The following is a 14,644-nucleotide window of genomic DNA, read 5'->3' as shown; positions in this document are numbered from 1 at the left end:
ATTCAGGGTTGATTTCCTTAAGGACTGACTGGTTTGATGGTTTGATCTTGCAGTCCAAGGGACTCTTCTCTAACACCACAATTCGAAAGCATCAACTATTTGGCACTCAGCCTTCTTTATGGTCCAACTCTCACATCCATACATGACTACTGGAAAAACCATAGCTTTGACTATGTCACCTTTATCAGTAAAGTGATGTCTCTGTTTTTTAATACAGTGTCTAGGTTTGTCATAGCTTTTCTTTCAAGTAGTAAGCATCTTTTAATATCATGGCTGCAATTACCATCTTCAGTGATTTTGGAGCCCAAGAAAATAAAATCTGCCACTGTTCCCATTTTTTCCCCCATCAACTTGCCATGAATGGATGGGACCCAATGCCATGATCTGGCGCTTTCTTGTCAGAGCAGAGAATAACATTCATTTGGTGGAGGTTTACAGAAACATAATTACCTGACTATGATGTGACCTCAAGAACAGAGGCTCCTACACCAAGAAGTCTGCAACAACTCACCACATCCCTCCCTCCCCTTTCCTAGAAAAGGGCTTTGCTGAGAGCTTTTGGGGAGTTTGGGGGTTTTGCAGGCATGAGCTACCCATCTCCTTGCAGGGTCCTGCAATAATAATAAATCTCTCTCTGTTCCAGACTCCAGTGTTTTGGTATTGTTTGGCATCATTGTGAGTCAGGCACACAGACTTGCATTTTGGTAACACTGCTTGCATCCCTGCATCCAATCTCCAGATTACAAGCAGTGAGAAAACTTCCTTTAAAAACATATTTGATACATCATTCCCCCACAGAAGGTCAGTTAGTCATTCCCATTGGCCTCAGGATAGAATTCAGACCCTCTTACATACACACACAGGATTACACCTTTACAATCTGATCCCTGCTCACCTCTCCAGGGTCAATTCTTGCCCATTCCCCTGCTTATTCTGATCTAGGCCACACTAAACCACTTTACTTCTCCAGTGAACCGCCTGTTCTCTCTCGCCTCTGTGACTTTGAACTGCTGCATCCTCCACCCGGAGGGCCCCAACTCCATGTCCCTCTCCACCACGCCACCCCGCCTACCCCCTGCTCCATAAGCCTTTCACACTCTTGGGGAAGCTTCTCCAACTGTCAGAGCTTAAGTCCCTCTTCTATGTTCTCTTAGAGAGCCTATGTTTTACTCCCTTTCTGCTTAACTATCGACTCCCTGAGAGCAAGGAAGATGCCAACCTCTAGTTCAGTGCCTAGTATGTTTGTTCAATGTCTGTTGTATATGTGAAAGAATAAAATTCTGGAATAAAGATGCCACTACATGCTAATTACACCTTTTCCAGAGTCTTCTGTTGTCAGGCATCATTCATCCATCAGATTGGACCAGGCATTGCTATATCACCAGAACACTGAGACTTGGACTGCTGACCACTGTCCTAGAGGGGCCATCTACAAATGGGTCAATTGTCCCAGTTCACTCTGGCTAGTCCTGGTTGCCTCTTTTTTGCCAGTCACTGGGGAGGTCCCTGCCGGCCTCGTGGCTGAACCCGTGTGGCCTCAGTCAGCAGCTGGAGAGCCATTCCTGAGGGCTGAGATAGTGACTCAGCCCTTCTCTCTCATTGCCCAGGCAAGATTCCTTCCTCCCTGGTTATGCAAGGTCACACAGACTATGTTTTCCTTAGTGGAGTCCAAAATTTGGAATCATGGTAAGAGGAGAAAATGGCAGTTAGTCTCAGGAATAGATAAGATCCATCATGTTTCTCCAGGAGAGGTTTCTTTTTTTTCTCATTTTGTTTTTTGGTGGGTTGTGGGTGGGTGAAAGAAGTGGTAAGGAACCTGTGTTCATATATAAAGAAATAAATCAAATGAGAATTTGCATGTATATGGATACTTTTTGCTGGAAAGTTCAATGTATTATTTGGGAAAGAAGCCAGAAAAGGAGAGACTTCTCACCAGAGGTAGTTGGCCACTCATGTGTGTAAAAGAGCATTTAGCCCTCAGCCCTGTTCTGTTCACTTTTCCCTGAATGAACACATCTCTCATTTTCCAGAATGAGAAACCAACCAGTTTTTTGCTGTGGACCTGAATGACATGGAAAAAAAACGGATTTTGCAAAAACTAGGTTCCTTTGCTTGCAGTATAAGGCTGACACAGACAGGGAGGTGTAAGGACTCTAGGAAGAGGAAATAGCAAAGTAAAGGCACAAGCTCACCGTCTTCCCTGCAGTAAGAAAGTAAAAGATCCATTAGATGAGAAAATGTACCTGAAAGCACTTAGCACAGTGCTTGGCAAATGGATGAGATTCAATAATATTGACTCTTTTTGTTTTTCTCTATGCTCTGTGTAGGGACTCATAAGGCAGATTTTGTGTAGAAAGAATATAGGGGGAAACAGTGGGAGTGAGGGAGCATTCTCTATCTGGATGATAGTTAAAATTTTGTTGTTAGAATTTCTTTCCTTTGTATCAAAAAACAAACACCAACTAGAGGCAAAGCACATTGTTTTCAGACATTTCTATTTCTATCTTAGTATTAATGGTTCGTTATATTCTTTTTCTTTCAGGCAGTAATGGTATGAACTTATAGGCATTAAACATCACAGATGAGGGAGGAAGTACACATTTTCTATTATTCTAAGCTAGACAAAAACCTATCAGTCTAAACTGGAATACTACCACTCATAACATCTACTATATAAATAAATAATTTTAACAAGTATAAGGTTCTAGTAGAGATGAGACAGCTAAGAAAGAGACTAAGGAACAACTGGGTCATTAGCCTCAGTACTGAGATAGTTTCTTAATTGGATATGTCAGGAGACAAGGTCTTGTCTGTTGACAACTTAGAAAGTTGCAGTTGTGGAAGCAAAGGGAAAACAGAAAGCATAAGCACTTTCACACATATGAAGCTCAACGTATGTACTACCAAAACCAGATAAGCACACTCAGAGTACTTGACAGTAGTGCTCAATAACTGTTTGTTTAAAAAAAAAAAAAAAACTAACTAAAAGCAAAAAAAAATGAAACAAACAAAATTGGTACTTGTTAACATCAGTCTGTCCCACTTTAGGTTCAATAATGAAAAATGAAAGTGAAAGTCACTCAGTCATGTCCAACTCTTTGCGAGGCCATGGACTGTATAGTCCATGGAATTCTCCAGGCCAGAATGCTAGAGTGGGTAGCCTTTCCCTTCTCCAGGACGTCTTCCCAACTCAGGAATCGAACCCAGGTCTCCTGCATTGCAGGTGGATTCTTTACCAGCTGAGCCACAAGGGAAGCCCAAGGACTCTGGAGGGGGTAGTCTATTCCTTCTCCAGGGGATCTTCCTGACCCAGGAATTGAATGGGGATCTCCTGCATTGCAGGTGGATTCTTTACCAACTGAGCTATTAGGGAAGGCAGGTTCAATCATACTATCAGATTAATGTAAGCTCTGAAACCAAGTACCCATTTTCTATGATTATATAGCATCATCCCACATGTACTTTCTTTTTATACCCAACAGTTTTATACTCAACATATACTCAATATATAGTCTTTACTGCCTCCATTTACAAGTAAAGGAACCATGTCATAATAGGTAAGTTGGCTTGCTCAGATTAGCTACCCTAGAAAATTAGTTACTCTAGAATCTAAGATTCCTAGCTCCAATACGAATAGATGAAAGGTTGAAACATCCTTTATTAGGGGCAAAGAGATCCTCCTTAATATTTTAATAGAAAACTATTACAACTCATTAATTAAAAGACAAAGACCCTAATAGAAAAACTGGCAAGGGATACAAACTAACGAATCATAAAAGGAGATCTCTAGCAATCAGAGAAATACTTTTTTGTTAATCAGGCTCTGCTTAAAATGTGAGTTAAGAGATTGCTGGTTAAATGGCCTAGACTAGCTCTCAGAACAAAGGTTAAAGATAGATGGGCCTTTTCCTTGCCCTAATCCCAATTTGAGCCTTGCAATTTTAATACCCTCCACTGGGAATAAAGACATGAGAAAGCCAAGAGCACTGAGAACAAATCAGCATTGTCTGGGCCTCACAGATAATTATCAGCAGCTGAGGAGAAGGAATGCACAGGGCAGCATCCCAGAGGCTGTGGGTCCCCAGTGTTTCTCAGGGACAGAGTCAAGCCTTGTCTGGCTCTGTGTGGAACCCCTGTGGTCTTGGTCCTCAAAGTGTGGTTCCTGGGCAGCAGCAAGGACATCTCCAGGGCGCTTATGGAAATGCAGAACCTGCCTCCAGGTCTTTTGAATCAGAATCTGCATTTTAGTAAGTTTCCCAGGTAACATCACACACAGTGAAGCTTGAAAAGCACCGCCCTAGGGGGTCTGGCTCAGGGTCTGTTCATCACAGGTGCTCAGTAAGTGCATGCCAATTGAATGAATGACAGGACAGGGGGATATCTGCATTCCCTTTCAAGAGTAAATCATCTGACTTACTAAAAACTAGCCACTATCCAGTTGGGTAAAGTATCAGCAATTTTACAAAGGGCTTTAAGTAAGATTAATAATTCATTAATAATGAACTGATAATTCATTATTAATTTAATAATGGTGTTTTGGTGTTGAAATTTTCTACAGTGAATTCAGAGTTTATTATCAGTGTCATTTCACTAGGTTTCTTTATATGCTCAGGAAGCAGCAACAGGCATAAATCCTTCTGATTTGTCCTCTCTGTTCTACTTTCACAAAAAGGAAAGAATTGGGAATGTAAAACTGAATGAGTAAAAGGAGAGTAAATATGAAAATCCTGGAGAAAAGAGTGCCCACCAACATAAGGACATTGCTCTTTTACCTGCCTTTCCAGAGAGTGGAGTCTCTAAGCTTTCACTTTGTGCCATACGGGCATGTGTGTGGAGGAAGTGATGGTGAAGAGGGAAAGAAGAGACAAGGAAGAGACCAAGACTTAAGGACCCCTGTGCTGTCCTATGAGCTGACACAGGCAAAGGTACCAAATCTGGCCATTAAAATGCATCTGAAGCAACTGCGTGCACCATTATCATTATTGTTATCATCATTATCATCATCATCATCATCATCATCATTTTTAGTTCTCCTTGCGGTCTACCAACCTCTTCATAGAACAGATCATCTTAATAGTGACCCAGCCCCTAGCTTCAAGGTTGTCCACAGATCTGACGCTGCCAGAAAACCAGTTACAAGAAGGGAGACGAAAGGGATCTGGAGGATGGAGAGGCATTCTGAGTTCCACTAATGAGTGAGGTGACTCATGGCTGACTCAGACAAATGAAGGCAAGCCTGGGAGAGGGGACGCAGTGGGGGGCAGATCTCAAAGGAGCCCTGCCGAAACATTCAAATGGGAGCTAGGAGGCCAGGGACACAGTGTTATTTAGAGAGCAGCCTGCAGCTCTGGCGATGAGGGAGGAGCGCATCTGAAAACAGAGGGAGAAGATTACATTTGAGGCCTAAACTGAGTTGTGAATCTGTAGTTTTGACAAATGTGTAACATTCTCTGGTGACATTGAGCTGCTCCTTGGCAAATCTCAGAATACTAAGTCAATAGGAATTAATTGTCATCAGTTTCCTGGGGAGTAGAAGTAAACCAGGTACCACCCTCTATATTTCTAATGATCTCAATGAGAAAAATAAGCCTTTTTCTTTAGTATTTTACATTTGGAGAACTCTGTGACCTGACCTATGCTTATAGACAGATTTTTTTTTAATTAATTTATTTTTTAGTTGAAGGATAATTGTTTTACAGAACTTTACTGTTTTCTGTAAAATCAACATACCACTGAAGGGTCTTCTCTCTTATTAATGGTTAATTGAGGTTTCAAGTTTGCAAATTCCAAAGTCAAATGCTGTTATGAAGGTTTATAATTGCATTTTCCTATATCGACTGTACTGAAATGATATGTCCCACCATACGCTATGTCAGGTCCCCTAAAGATCATGCATTTGTGTGATGGCTAGATGTAGGTACAGACTACTTGGGTGACACGGTTTTGCTCTGTGTACTAAATATCCCATACAGAGATCAAACCCATGACCTCAATCTCATTAAGGCAATGCAAATGAACTGAGCTATCTAAAAATAATTTTGGTTGATTACATATTTATATATGATTTGATGACTATTGTCACAAATGCACTTCACCAGAATGGCACGACGGTGGAAGAGACAAGGGATCCTTTGCCAGCTTGGCCCCCTGTGAATTTTCACTAAGATGAAAAACAATTTGCTCCAAAAGCAAAATTTTTTCTGCTTTGTCTACCCCCAACAGACGGCAATGGCAGTTGGATGCAGTTGTTTTAGTCTTGGCCAACTAGTTTTTTATTACCAGCAGGTTTACTGTATTTAATTTGGGGTGTTTTGCAACATTATTAAGCCCAGTATGTCTGACAATTGCAAAAGCAATGAGAATGTTGACTGTGCTATTAAGAAGAGGCTTATGATTATGATGAAAATAAAAATGAAAATGAAAGAGATTAACAAAAATGAATGTTAGGAATGGTAAGAAAAATCACCAGTGTTGCATGTGGCTAAGAGCTGGATCATTATTCAATAGGGGTGATTCTGAAAGACAAAGAGAGATCCAAAACAGGTGGAAAATGTTGGCTGGATCTATGCAAGGAACATCAATCATCAAGAAATAAGGAAAAGTAATCCAAGAAATGGAAACAACTTGGAGTGTGTGAATGCCTATAGCCCAAATATTAATTCAGGTAAGGGCTAAAAAAGCACTTCCCAGGTGGCACAGTGGTAAAGAATCTGCCTGCCAATGCAGGAGATGCAAGAGATGCAGGTTCTATCCCTGGGTCAAGAAGATCCCCTGGAGCAGAAAATGGCAACCCACTCCAGTACTCTTGCCTGGAAATCCCATGGACAGAGGAGACTGGCAGCCTACAGTTCATGGGGTCACAGAGTTAGACACCACTGAACATGCACACATAAGGGCTAAAAAAACATGTTCAAACATTTAAAAGCCAGGTGTGGTAAAAATTCTCATTCTGGAACCTTTACTGAAAGACGGTGATGGTTTCATAGATTCAAGATCTGTTAGATCTATTTGACAATAAGTTCTATATGGAAGATGAAAAAGAGTTGATTATGACACTTGGCAAAGGCAGCCTTGCTCTTCTTTAGTCGCTAAGTAGTTTCCAACTCTTTGTGACCCCATAGACTGCAGCATGCCAGGCTCCTCATCCTTCACTAACTCTCAGAGTTTTGCTCAAATTTATGTCCACTGAATTGGTGATGCTGTCTAACCATCTCATTCTCTGCTGCCCCCTTTTCCTTTTGCCTTCAATCTTTCACTATCTTGACTGCCTTTCAATTTACATGGACTGGTCTATTTTGGATAAAGGAACCTAGTAGAATGGATATCAGCAAGGAGATTAGAATGCTATCTAGTTTTAAAGCTTTGAAAGGACCATCAAACCCCTTTTTGGTAAAGATGTGTCTTCCTAAATCACTAGTAGCTAGTTTTGTCTTATTAATAGTTTTACAGAATTCACTTGTTTATAAGATATATAAATTTGTGGCATATGGCAGGCACTCAATAAATGTGTTTGGATAGATAAATGAATATTTGAACACTCTGGAAATGGAGAATTAATTCACTGTCCCCTCAGCCAGTTTAATACATCTCAATCAGCTCGAATGATTGGAAAATTACTTGTATGGAGCTAAAACCTATAACCATCTTTACCCTCCTCTGGGAACATTTGGTTTTGTGACTGTTTCCTATTCAATGGGTACTCGGGACAGAATGTTGTTTTCTTGGCAATGCTGACCAGCCTGTAAGGGTACCAATTGCCCCTCTTAGTAAGGATTCCATACTTCAATTAATGCAGTTCAATATTATAACAGTCTCTTAGGTGGCCATATCACCTATTGACTCATTCTGAGCTTGTAGTTGAGCTTCCAACCTGTCTTCTCTCCTCTTCCTGACCCCCAGTGGACACACTAATTCCCTAGATGACCTTAAACAAATTATCTGTCTGGGACTCATTTCTCATGTGAAAAATGAGGGTGTTGGGCCCAATGATTTCTGAGTTATTTTTCTTTCCCGTTTTAATATTCTTTTAACCTAAAACAGGAAGTTCTGGTAGAACTCACGTTGTACTTTTCCGTGGGCTCTTTCATCCATAGCAGTATGAGAGTATTAAATGTACCTGAAGACATTAAGCTTGTCAAATAACTTGAAACTCCACAGGTAATTTTTCTCAGCTGTATTAAGCTTATCTTTGCAGATATGTGGACAGTGTGTGGTAGATTGTTTATGTGCACTAAGACAATAGGCAGTGCTGAACTCTAGTAGTCAAGGAGGGAGAAATTGAGGCACAAGCAGAAAAAAACACTGACAGCATGAGGGGAATCAGGGTGTGGTTTTTCTCTGATGGAACTCTCCATCACTATTTTAAGAGAGAGACAATGACAATGGGGGATATATATTTCAGTCAACGGCAAGCCTGGTTTGACATCATGTCAATTTTCTCATCTTCACACACTGTTGTAACAACAACAAAAAAATTAATCTCAGCCAATGAGCAACTAAATGCATTTGCTGTCTGGGGGAATCAAACCATATCTCCGTACCCCTTGCCCTTGGACAATTTCTTATAAAGCAGACATCCTTCATGATTTTAGCTGACTAATTCCTCCTAGTATTTCTGCCTGACAGTCCTTAATCCATGCCTGAGAGGCTGGATCCACTTTCTACCCTAGACTAAAATTCTACACATTATTATTTGACCTCTTTTGAAAAACTCATTGCCAGCTTTATAACCCGATCTGGGCACTCTCCCCATTGGGGCCTGCATTTCCTGTGGATGATGCATTGGTTTCCTAGGTGACGGCGGGAAGGAATAGACCTGTTAGCTTGTGGCTTCTGACTCACTCACTGCAATGGACGTCAGAGAATCGTGGCTGAACAAGTGGATGCTGATAAAAGCATGTGCTTAAGCAGTGCACTGGTGGTTAAAACCATCCCATTTGTACCAGCTCTCCCTCCCACTAAGCAGGCAGACAGACTGACATAAATCCCAGATGTGAAAAAACAAATAACAGATCTGAAACCTCTCTGAACTCCCAGTCCTATAGAAGTGCACAGTGGAGTCCTATTTACAATCCCATTATTTTCCTTTCCCTGTTTAGAATTTCCTCTTTTTTTTTTTCCTGGAACATGAAGTAACAGAATTTTCTAACGTCTGATGGAGGCTGAAGAGAAGGAGAGGGAGACAAGCCAAAAACTCACCAGAAGCCTATTTACTAAGATGACATTTCCTTTTAATCTTTCACTTTTGTTCCCTGAGAGGGGAAAGTAAACTCACAATGAACTAGCAAATTATCAGAGTCCAGAATAAAAAATACATTCTGTTGGGCAAATTTCATGAAGCCTAGAGACAAGGAGAGACATGCATGTGTGTGCATACACACACAGAGACACACATGCACATACACACACAGAGATTAACTTTCTAGTTCCCTCTTTCACCATCAACTGATCCCAGCAACGGACAAGTCAAAGAAGACTGCTTGGGATTAAAAAACACGAAGAGCTCCTTTGTCCTCCACATCTGAACTACTAAAGACTGAATGGATTCTTTCAATTCTTGAATTCCTTAAATGACCAACAAACCTGAAGGTTCCCAACTGAAGATAATGCATCATGTTTTCCACGGAGCCTTGAGGGATCCTTTAAATAGCATCAGCAAGCATCCGAATGAATTAGACAGGAAATGTAGGTTAGCTTTATTTAGACAGATAAAGACAAGCAGAGAAAGTTGTCTGGTTCAAGGGCAGTGCAGCCTGACATGAAAGCATTTCTCAGAGGAGGGGAAATTGCTTTGGAGGAGAGCTGTATTTTGGACAAAGAGCAAAGTTCCTTGGATCAGCATGAGAAGTGATGTTAAATTCTTCCATACAGAGGAGCAGAAATTGAGAATGGCCTGCCACTCATTAAAAGGAAAGATCTATGGATTTAAAATGTAAAACAGAAATTGGCATCCTCTCTCTCTCTCCCATTCCCTGGGCACCCTATCGGGAAGGACTTGCCTCCTAGAACATAAGCTGGGGCAGGGAGTTTGTGGGACTCCTTCGGACTGGGATTTGAGAGTCTCAGCAAGTTCTGAGTCAGAAAATGCATCCAGATGGAGGGTCCCTAGAGATGTGGAAGCTCAGAAAGCAGGGAAACTGGCAAATTTGGGGGCAATCACTCACTAAACAAAAATGTAGATGCTTGGGAAAAAGTTGCAGTCAATAGCCATGATCTTACAATAACTTTTAAAGGAGCATAATCTGTAAATCAGAAACCAATGTAGTATAAATCAACTGTACTTCAGTTTAAAAAGTTGCAGTCAATGAATTTTATTTTCCCTTCCCCCACAATCCTTAGATTATTTCCTGGAAATAAATTCCTTAAGGAATGCATTGGGTCTAGAAAAAAATACAAGTTTCTGTGATATTTATTGTTTTTCCACTGTTTAAATTTCTTCCTATTTCTTCTTATTGAAAAAGTCAAATGACTTTTGATATCAACTTACAACCATCAGTAAATTCATTTTTAAAAATTTTAATTAGTAAATGTTATGTGAATGAATTATATTTATCAAAAAACATGTAATGGTATTGTGAATAAACCATACATAATATATTATCATGTTTCTAAAGTAACATTGAATTTAAATTTGTAAAATAATTTGGAAAATCTAAAAATTTAAATTTTCATTGATTTCTATTTTCCCCAAATCTAATTTTTAGATGTTTTTTCTTTCAGGGGTCTCATAACTTCTGAAAATTATACATCTTTAAATATCACCAAATCAAGTATCATAAAGAAAATATGCTATAACCCTATCACAAAACAAAGTTTAAATTTCATTTTGAATTAGGTGTTTATTGCCACTTTCTTCATGCTCACCACTCATTCACTCATTTCATTCCTTTCTTCCTTCAACAATTATTTACTGAGTACCTACCATGTGCAAACAGAGTGAACATTAGACTTACTTGCTTTGCTTGCTCTTTACCAGGTACTTTTCTCTCCCTAGTCAATTTGTCACAATTCTGTTCACCCCAAGTCTATTCACTAGTTACCTGGTCAATTAGCATATGGACCAACTGTTCATCCTGTTGGGAAGCACTGTTTTGCACTGTGACCAAAGCACACAAAATTTCCCCAGTTCACTGCCCAAAATCCCATATGCTTTTTTTTTTTGAGGTATAGTTGATGTTTGATATTATCTAAGTTTCAGGTGTATAACATAGTGATTCCCAATTTTTAAAGATTATAGTCCATTTATAGTTATTATAAAATATTAGCTATATTCCCTGTGTTGTATGATATATCCACATAGCTTATTTATTTCATATATAGTAGTTTGTTCTTCTCCATATGCTTTTAACTATTTGTGAGATTGGCAAATCAATTAATCATTTGAAGTCATTATAATTCTAAGAAGGCAATGGAAAATCAATTCCAATTCTCTAAAGTAATAAATTCAAAAGACTCATACGAGATCTGACGCCAAGCTTATTTCACTATTAACTTTTTATAATCCTTCCTCACCTGAAGTCAATTCTATAAATTTTTCACTTGTATGGTTATAAGAATCTAATCAAAATGAAACCTACTCTTACACTTCTTTTTGGTAGAGATGAACATTTCTACATGAACGGAAAAGAAAAAGTTAATAACATCCCTGGGATCTATATTTCTTGCTCTGACCCCTTTAATCACTTCACTATTATTAGATTATCTTTATCAAAATTTTGTAATTTGTACTAATAATGAGACTTTTTAAATGTTCTTCAGTAAGTCAGCCTAAGAACTTGTTTTCCATATTTTTTAAGTGCTGAAGGAAAAACCCCAACTCATATATGGAGGTAGAAAGCAAAGTTATAATCAATCACTGATCCAAATAAATAGAACTTTAAAAAATTATAGCAATTTCCTGGTTTTCCTCTGTTCTCTGTGTTCACTGCACTAAATATTATTTCATTAATCTTAATAATGCTATAAAGAAGAAAGTATTATAATAGCATTTGACTAAGTAAAATAAGAATCCCCCATTTTATTTTTATTTTGTGACATTTGTGGCTCTTCAGCATGACACTGGCATTCTTCCTCTTCTGATGTAACTTCCTTCTCTGTTCCATTCTGTTTTGGTAGAGGTTATTTCAACCTCTCCCTTCTCTGAGTAGTCCTTCAGCTGTCTGTGAGATCCCAAGCTATCATTTTGTTTCCTGAATATCCACTTCTGTTTTCTGTAGCAACACCTGCAGATAAACATCTAGCCAGCCATCCAGATGGACACAGACCCCACGCTCTTGGACCCACATGTACATAGACACAGGTAGACACACACATGCTCAACTCCCCCACCCTCCCTCAGAGAGCTCAAACCACACCAGCTCTTTGTGGTCTTGGCAACAAAAGCAGCAGTAGAGTGTCTACTGTCAGTCCTCTGATTGGAACCAGCACTAATAATGTTGCGGCTGCCAAGGAAGAATTTAAGTCCCCTAGACCAAGGAGAAGACAGCTGTACATCCGGCTGCACAGAGTGATCAGAGGAAGAGGAACAAGCGTTGGGGTCCTCCACCTGAAGTGCTCTGCCCTGTCTGTTGACAGCCATGTACTTACTTCTCAAGACTCAGCTGAGGCATCACTTCTTTCTGAAGCTTTTCCTGACAAGCTGATTGTTTCATCTTCCTCCTAAAAACACCAATGGATTGAAACTCTTAAAGGCACGGACCCTGACTGATTCATCTCATATCACAGTACCTAGCACAGAGCAGGCATTGCATAAATGTTGGATGGATGAATGGAATTCAGTGCTCCTCTTCCATGGGTGAAAGTAGCAACTGATTTTTGGTGGGGGGCGGAGAGAAGGGTGTCCTAATGGTGTCTATTCTCCTCCTTAAAGTTAACTTTGGAAGGAAAGAGGCCAGTGTCATGCTGTGAGGTTGACCCTGCACATGTGAAAATAACTCAGCAATGAGTTGACTCATCATTGTCCCCATCACCGGTATTTTTCAGGTGACAACAGATAAGTCCAATCCTACTTACAAGATAAGCCTTTGAAAAACTTGCAAGCGCAAGTAAGAAGAAGGTGTTGTATCAAGGAAGGTTATGCCAGCAATGAGAAAATGGCTCACATGTATTAAACTGATGAATATGATTCATATTCCAGAGTAGAATGTTTCAACATCTTAAATATTTTAACATCAAAGGAGGGTAAGGATAAGACAGAACTGTGTTGTGTACTCTATTTGCCTGATCTCACTTTAATCCTCACAGAGAGATCTTATTGTCTTCATTTTAGAAGTGAAGAAAGTCAGGCTTGGAACAGATAAAAATTGGGAAGTCATCTTGGTATTAATACTCATCACAGCTTAGATTAGAACTCAAATTTGTTTGACTCCAAAATCCTTCCTACTGTTGGTTTCTCTCAAGAGCTATTTTTAAAATACTGACTTTACCTGTTCAGAGAGATTGAAACATAAAGATTGAATATGTATTGAGCACTGATGGTGGGCCACACATGAGGCAGGACAGTGTGGGGGCTGCAATAAACTATCCTCCACTCAAGGAGCTGAGGACCTAGTGGAGGAAGCTGACACACACACATGGGCTGAACGGTAGACCATGAAATCACTTCATGGCAAAGGGATGGGGAAAAAATGGAAACGGTAACAGACTTTATTTTCTTGGGCTCCAAAATCACTGCAAACGGTGACTGTAGCCACGAAATTAAAAGATGCTTGTTCCTTGGAGAAAAGCTATGACAAGCCTAGACAGCATACTAAAAAAGCAGAGATATTGTTTTGCCGACAAAAGTGTGTCTAATCAAATGATTCTTCCAGTAGTCATGTATGGATGTGAGAGCTGGACCCTAAAGAAGACTGAGTGCCGAAGAATTGATGCTTTTGAACTGTGGTGCTGGAGAAGACTCTTGAGAGTCCCTTGGGCAGCAAGATCAAACCAGTTAATCCTAAAGGAAATCAACCCTGAATATTCATTGAAAGGACCGATGCTGAAGTTGAAGCTTCAATAATTTGGCCACCTGATGTGAAGAGCCAACTCATTGGAAAAGACCCTGATGCTGGGAAAGATTGAGGGCAGGAGGAGAAGGGGGCAAAAGAGGATGAGATGGTTGGATGGCATCATCGACTCAATGGACATGAGTTTAAGCAAACTCCTGGAGATACTGAAGGACAGACAAACCTGGCGTTCTGCTGTCCTTGCGGTCGCAAAGAGTTGGACACAACTGAGTGACAGAACAACACCAATGAAGGGAAGTGTCATGTGCCACTTGAGAACAGCAGAGAGGAGTGGTTGGTTCTGTTCATGCATGAAGGGTGAGGAACGTCCCATAGAACACGGGAAGATAGCATTTTGAAGAGGCCAGAGAGGACGCAGCCAGCGTTGGGATACTACAGAATAAGGAAGGGAGCATATAAAGGAGCTGGGTGGCAAGTTCACTGAGGTTGGCGTATAGGGTGGTATGGTTTGGATGGTGGAGGGTGAAAGTGGGTTGCAACCAGACCACAGAAGGCTTTGAATAGGAATCTGGACTTGAAATGAGGAATTATTGAAGGTTTTTGATTAGGGGAAGCCAAAGATCCAACCAAATCCTTGACTAAAATATCCAAAAGTATTGCTGAATCCATTCTGACACCAGATCACAAGGACACAAAGC

General features: G+C 40.1%; 1 protein-coding gene across 3 annotated transcripts in view; it reads right to left on the bottom strand.

The window, feature by feature from the left end:
* MKLN1 (muskelin 1) overlaps window positions 1-14,644 on the bottom strand; it is a 390,406-nt gene that overhangs the window by 281,104 nt on the left and 94,658 nt on the right. The window contains exon 2 of one of the 3 annotated variants that reach the window (XM_065938893.1): window positions 12,586-12,657. The exons of the other annotated variants lie outside the window; for them this stretch is intronic. Coding sequence (XP_065794965.1) covers window positions 12,586-12,657 — 72 coding nt within the window. The remainder of the gene's footprint in view (window positions 1-12,585; window positions 12,658-14,644) is intronic. 3 annotated transcript variants of the gene reach the window in all.

The sequence above is a fragment of the Muntiacus reevesi genome, chromosome 6 (assembly GCF_963930625.1).
Source record: "Muntiacus reevesi chromosome 6, mMunRee1.1, whole genome shotgun sequence".
In the NCBI taxonomy this organism is placed as follows: Eukaryota; Metazoa; Chordata; class Mammalia; order Artiodactyla; family Cervidae; genus Muntiacus; species Muntiacus reevesi.
This window is presented reverse-complemented; position numbering and strand designations above follow the sequence as displayed.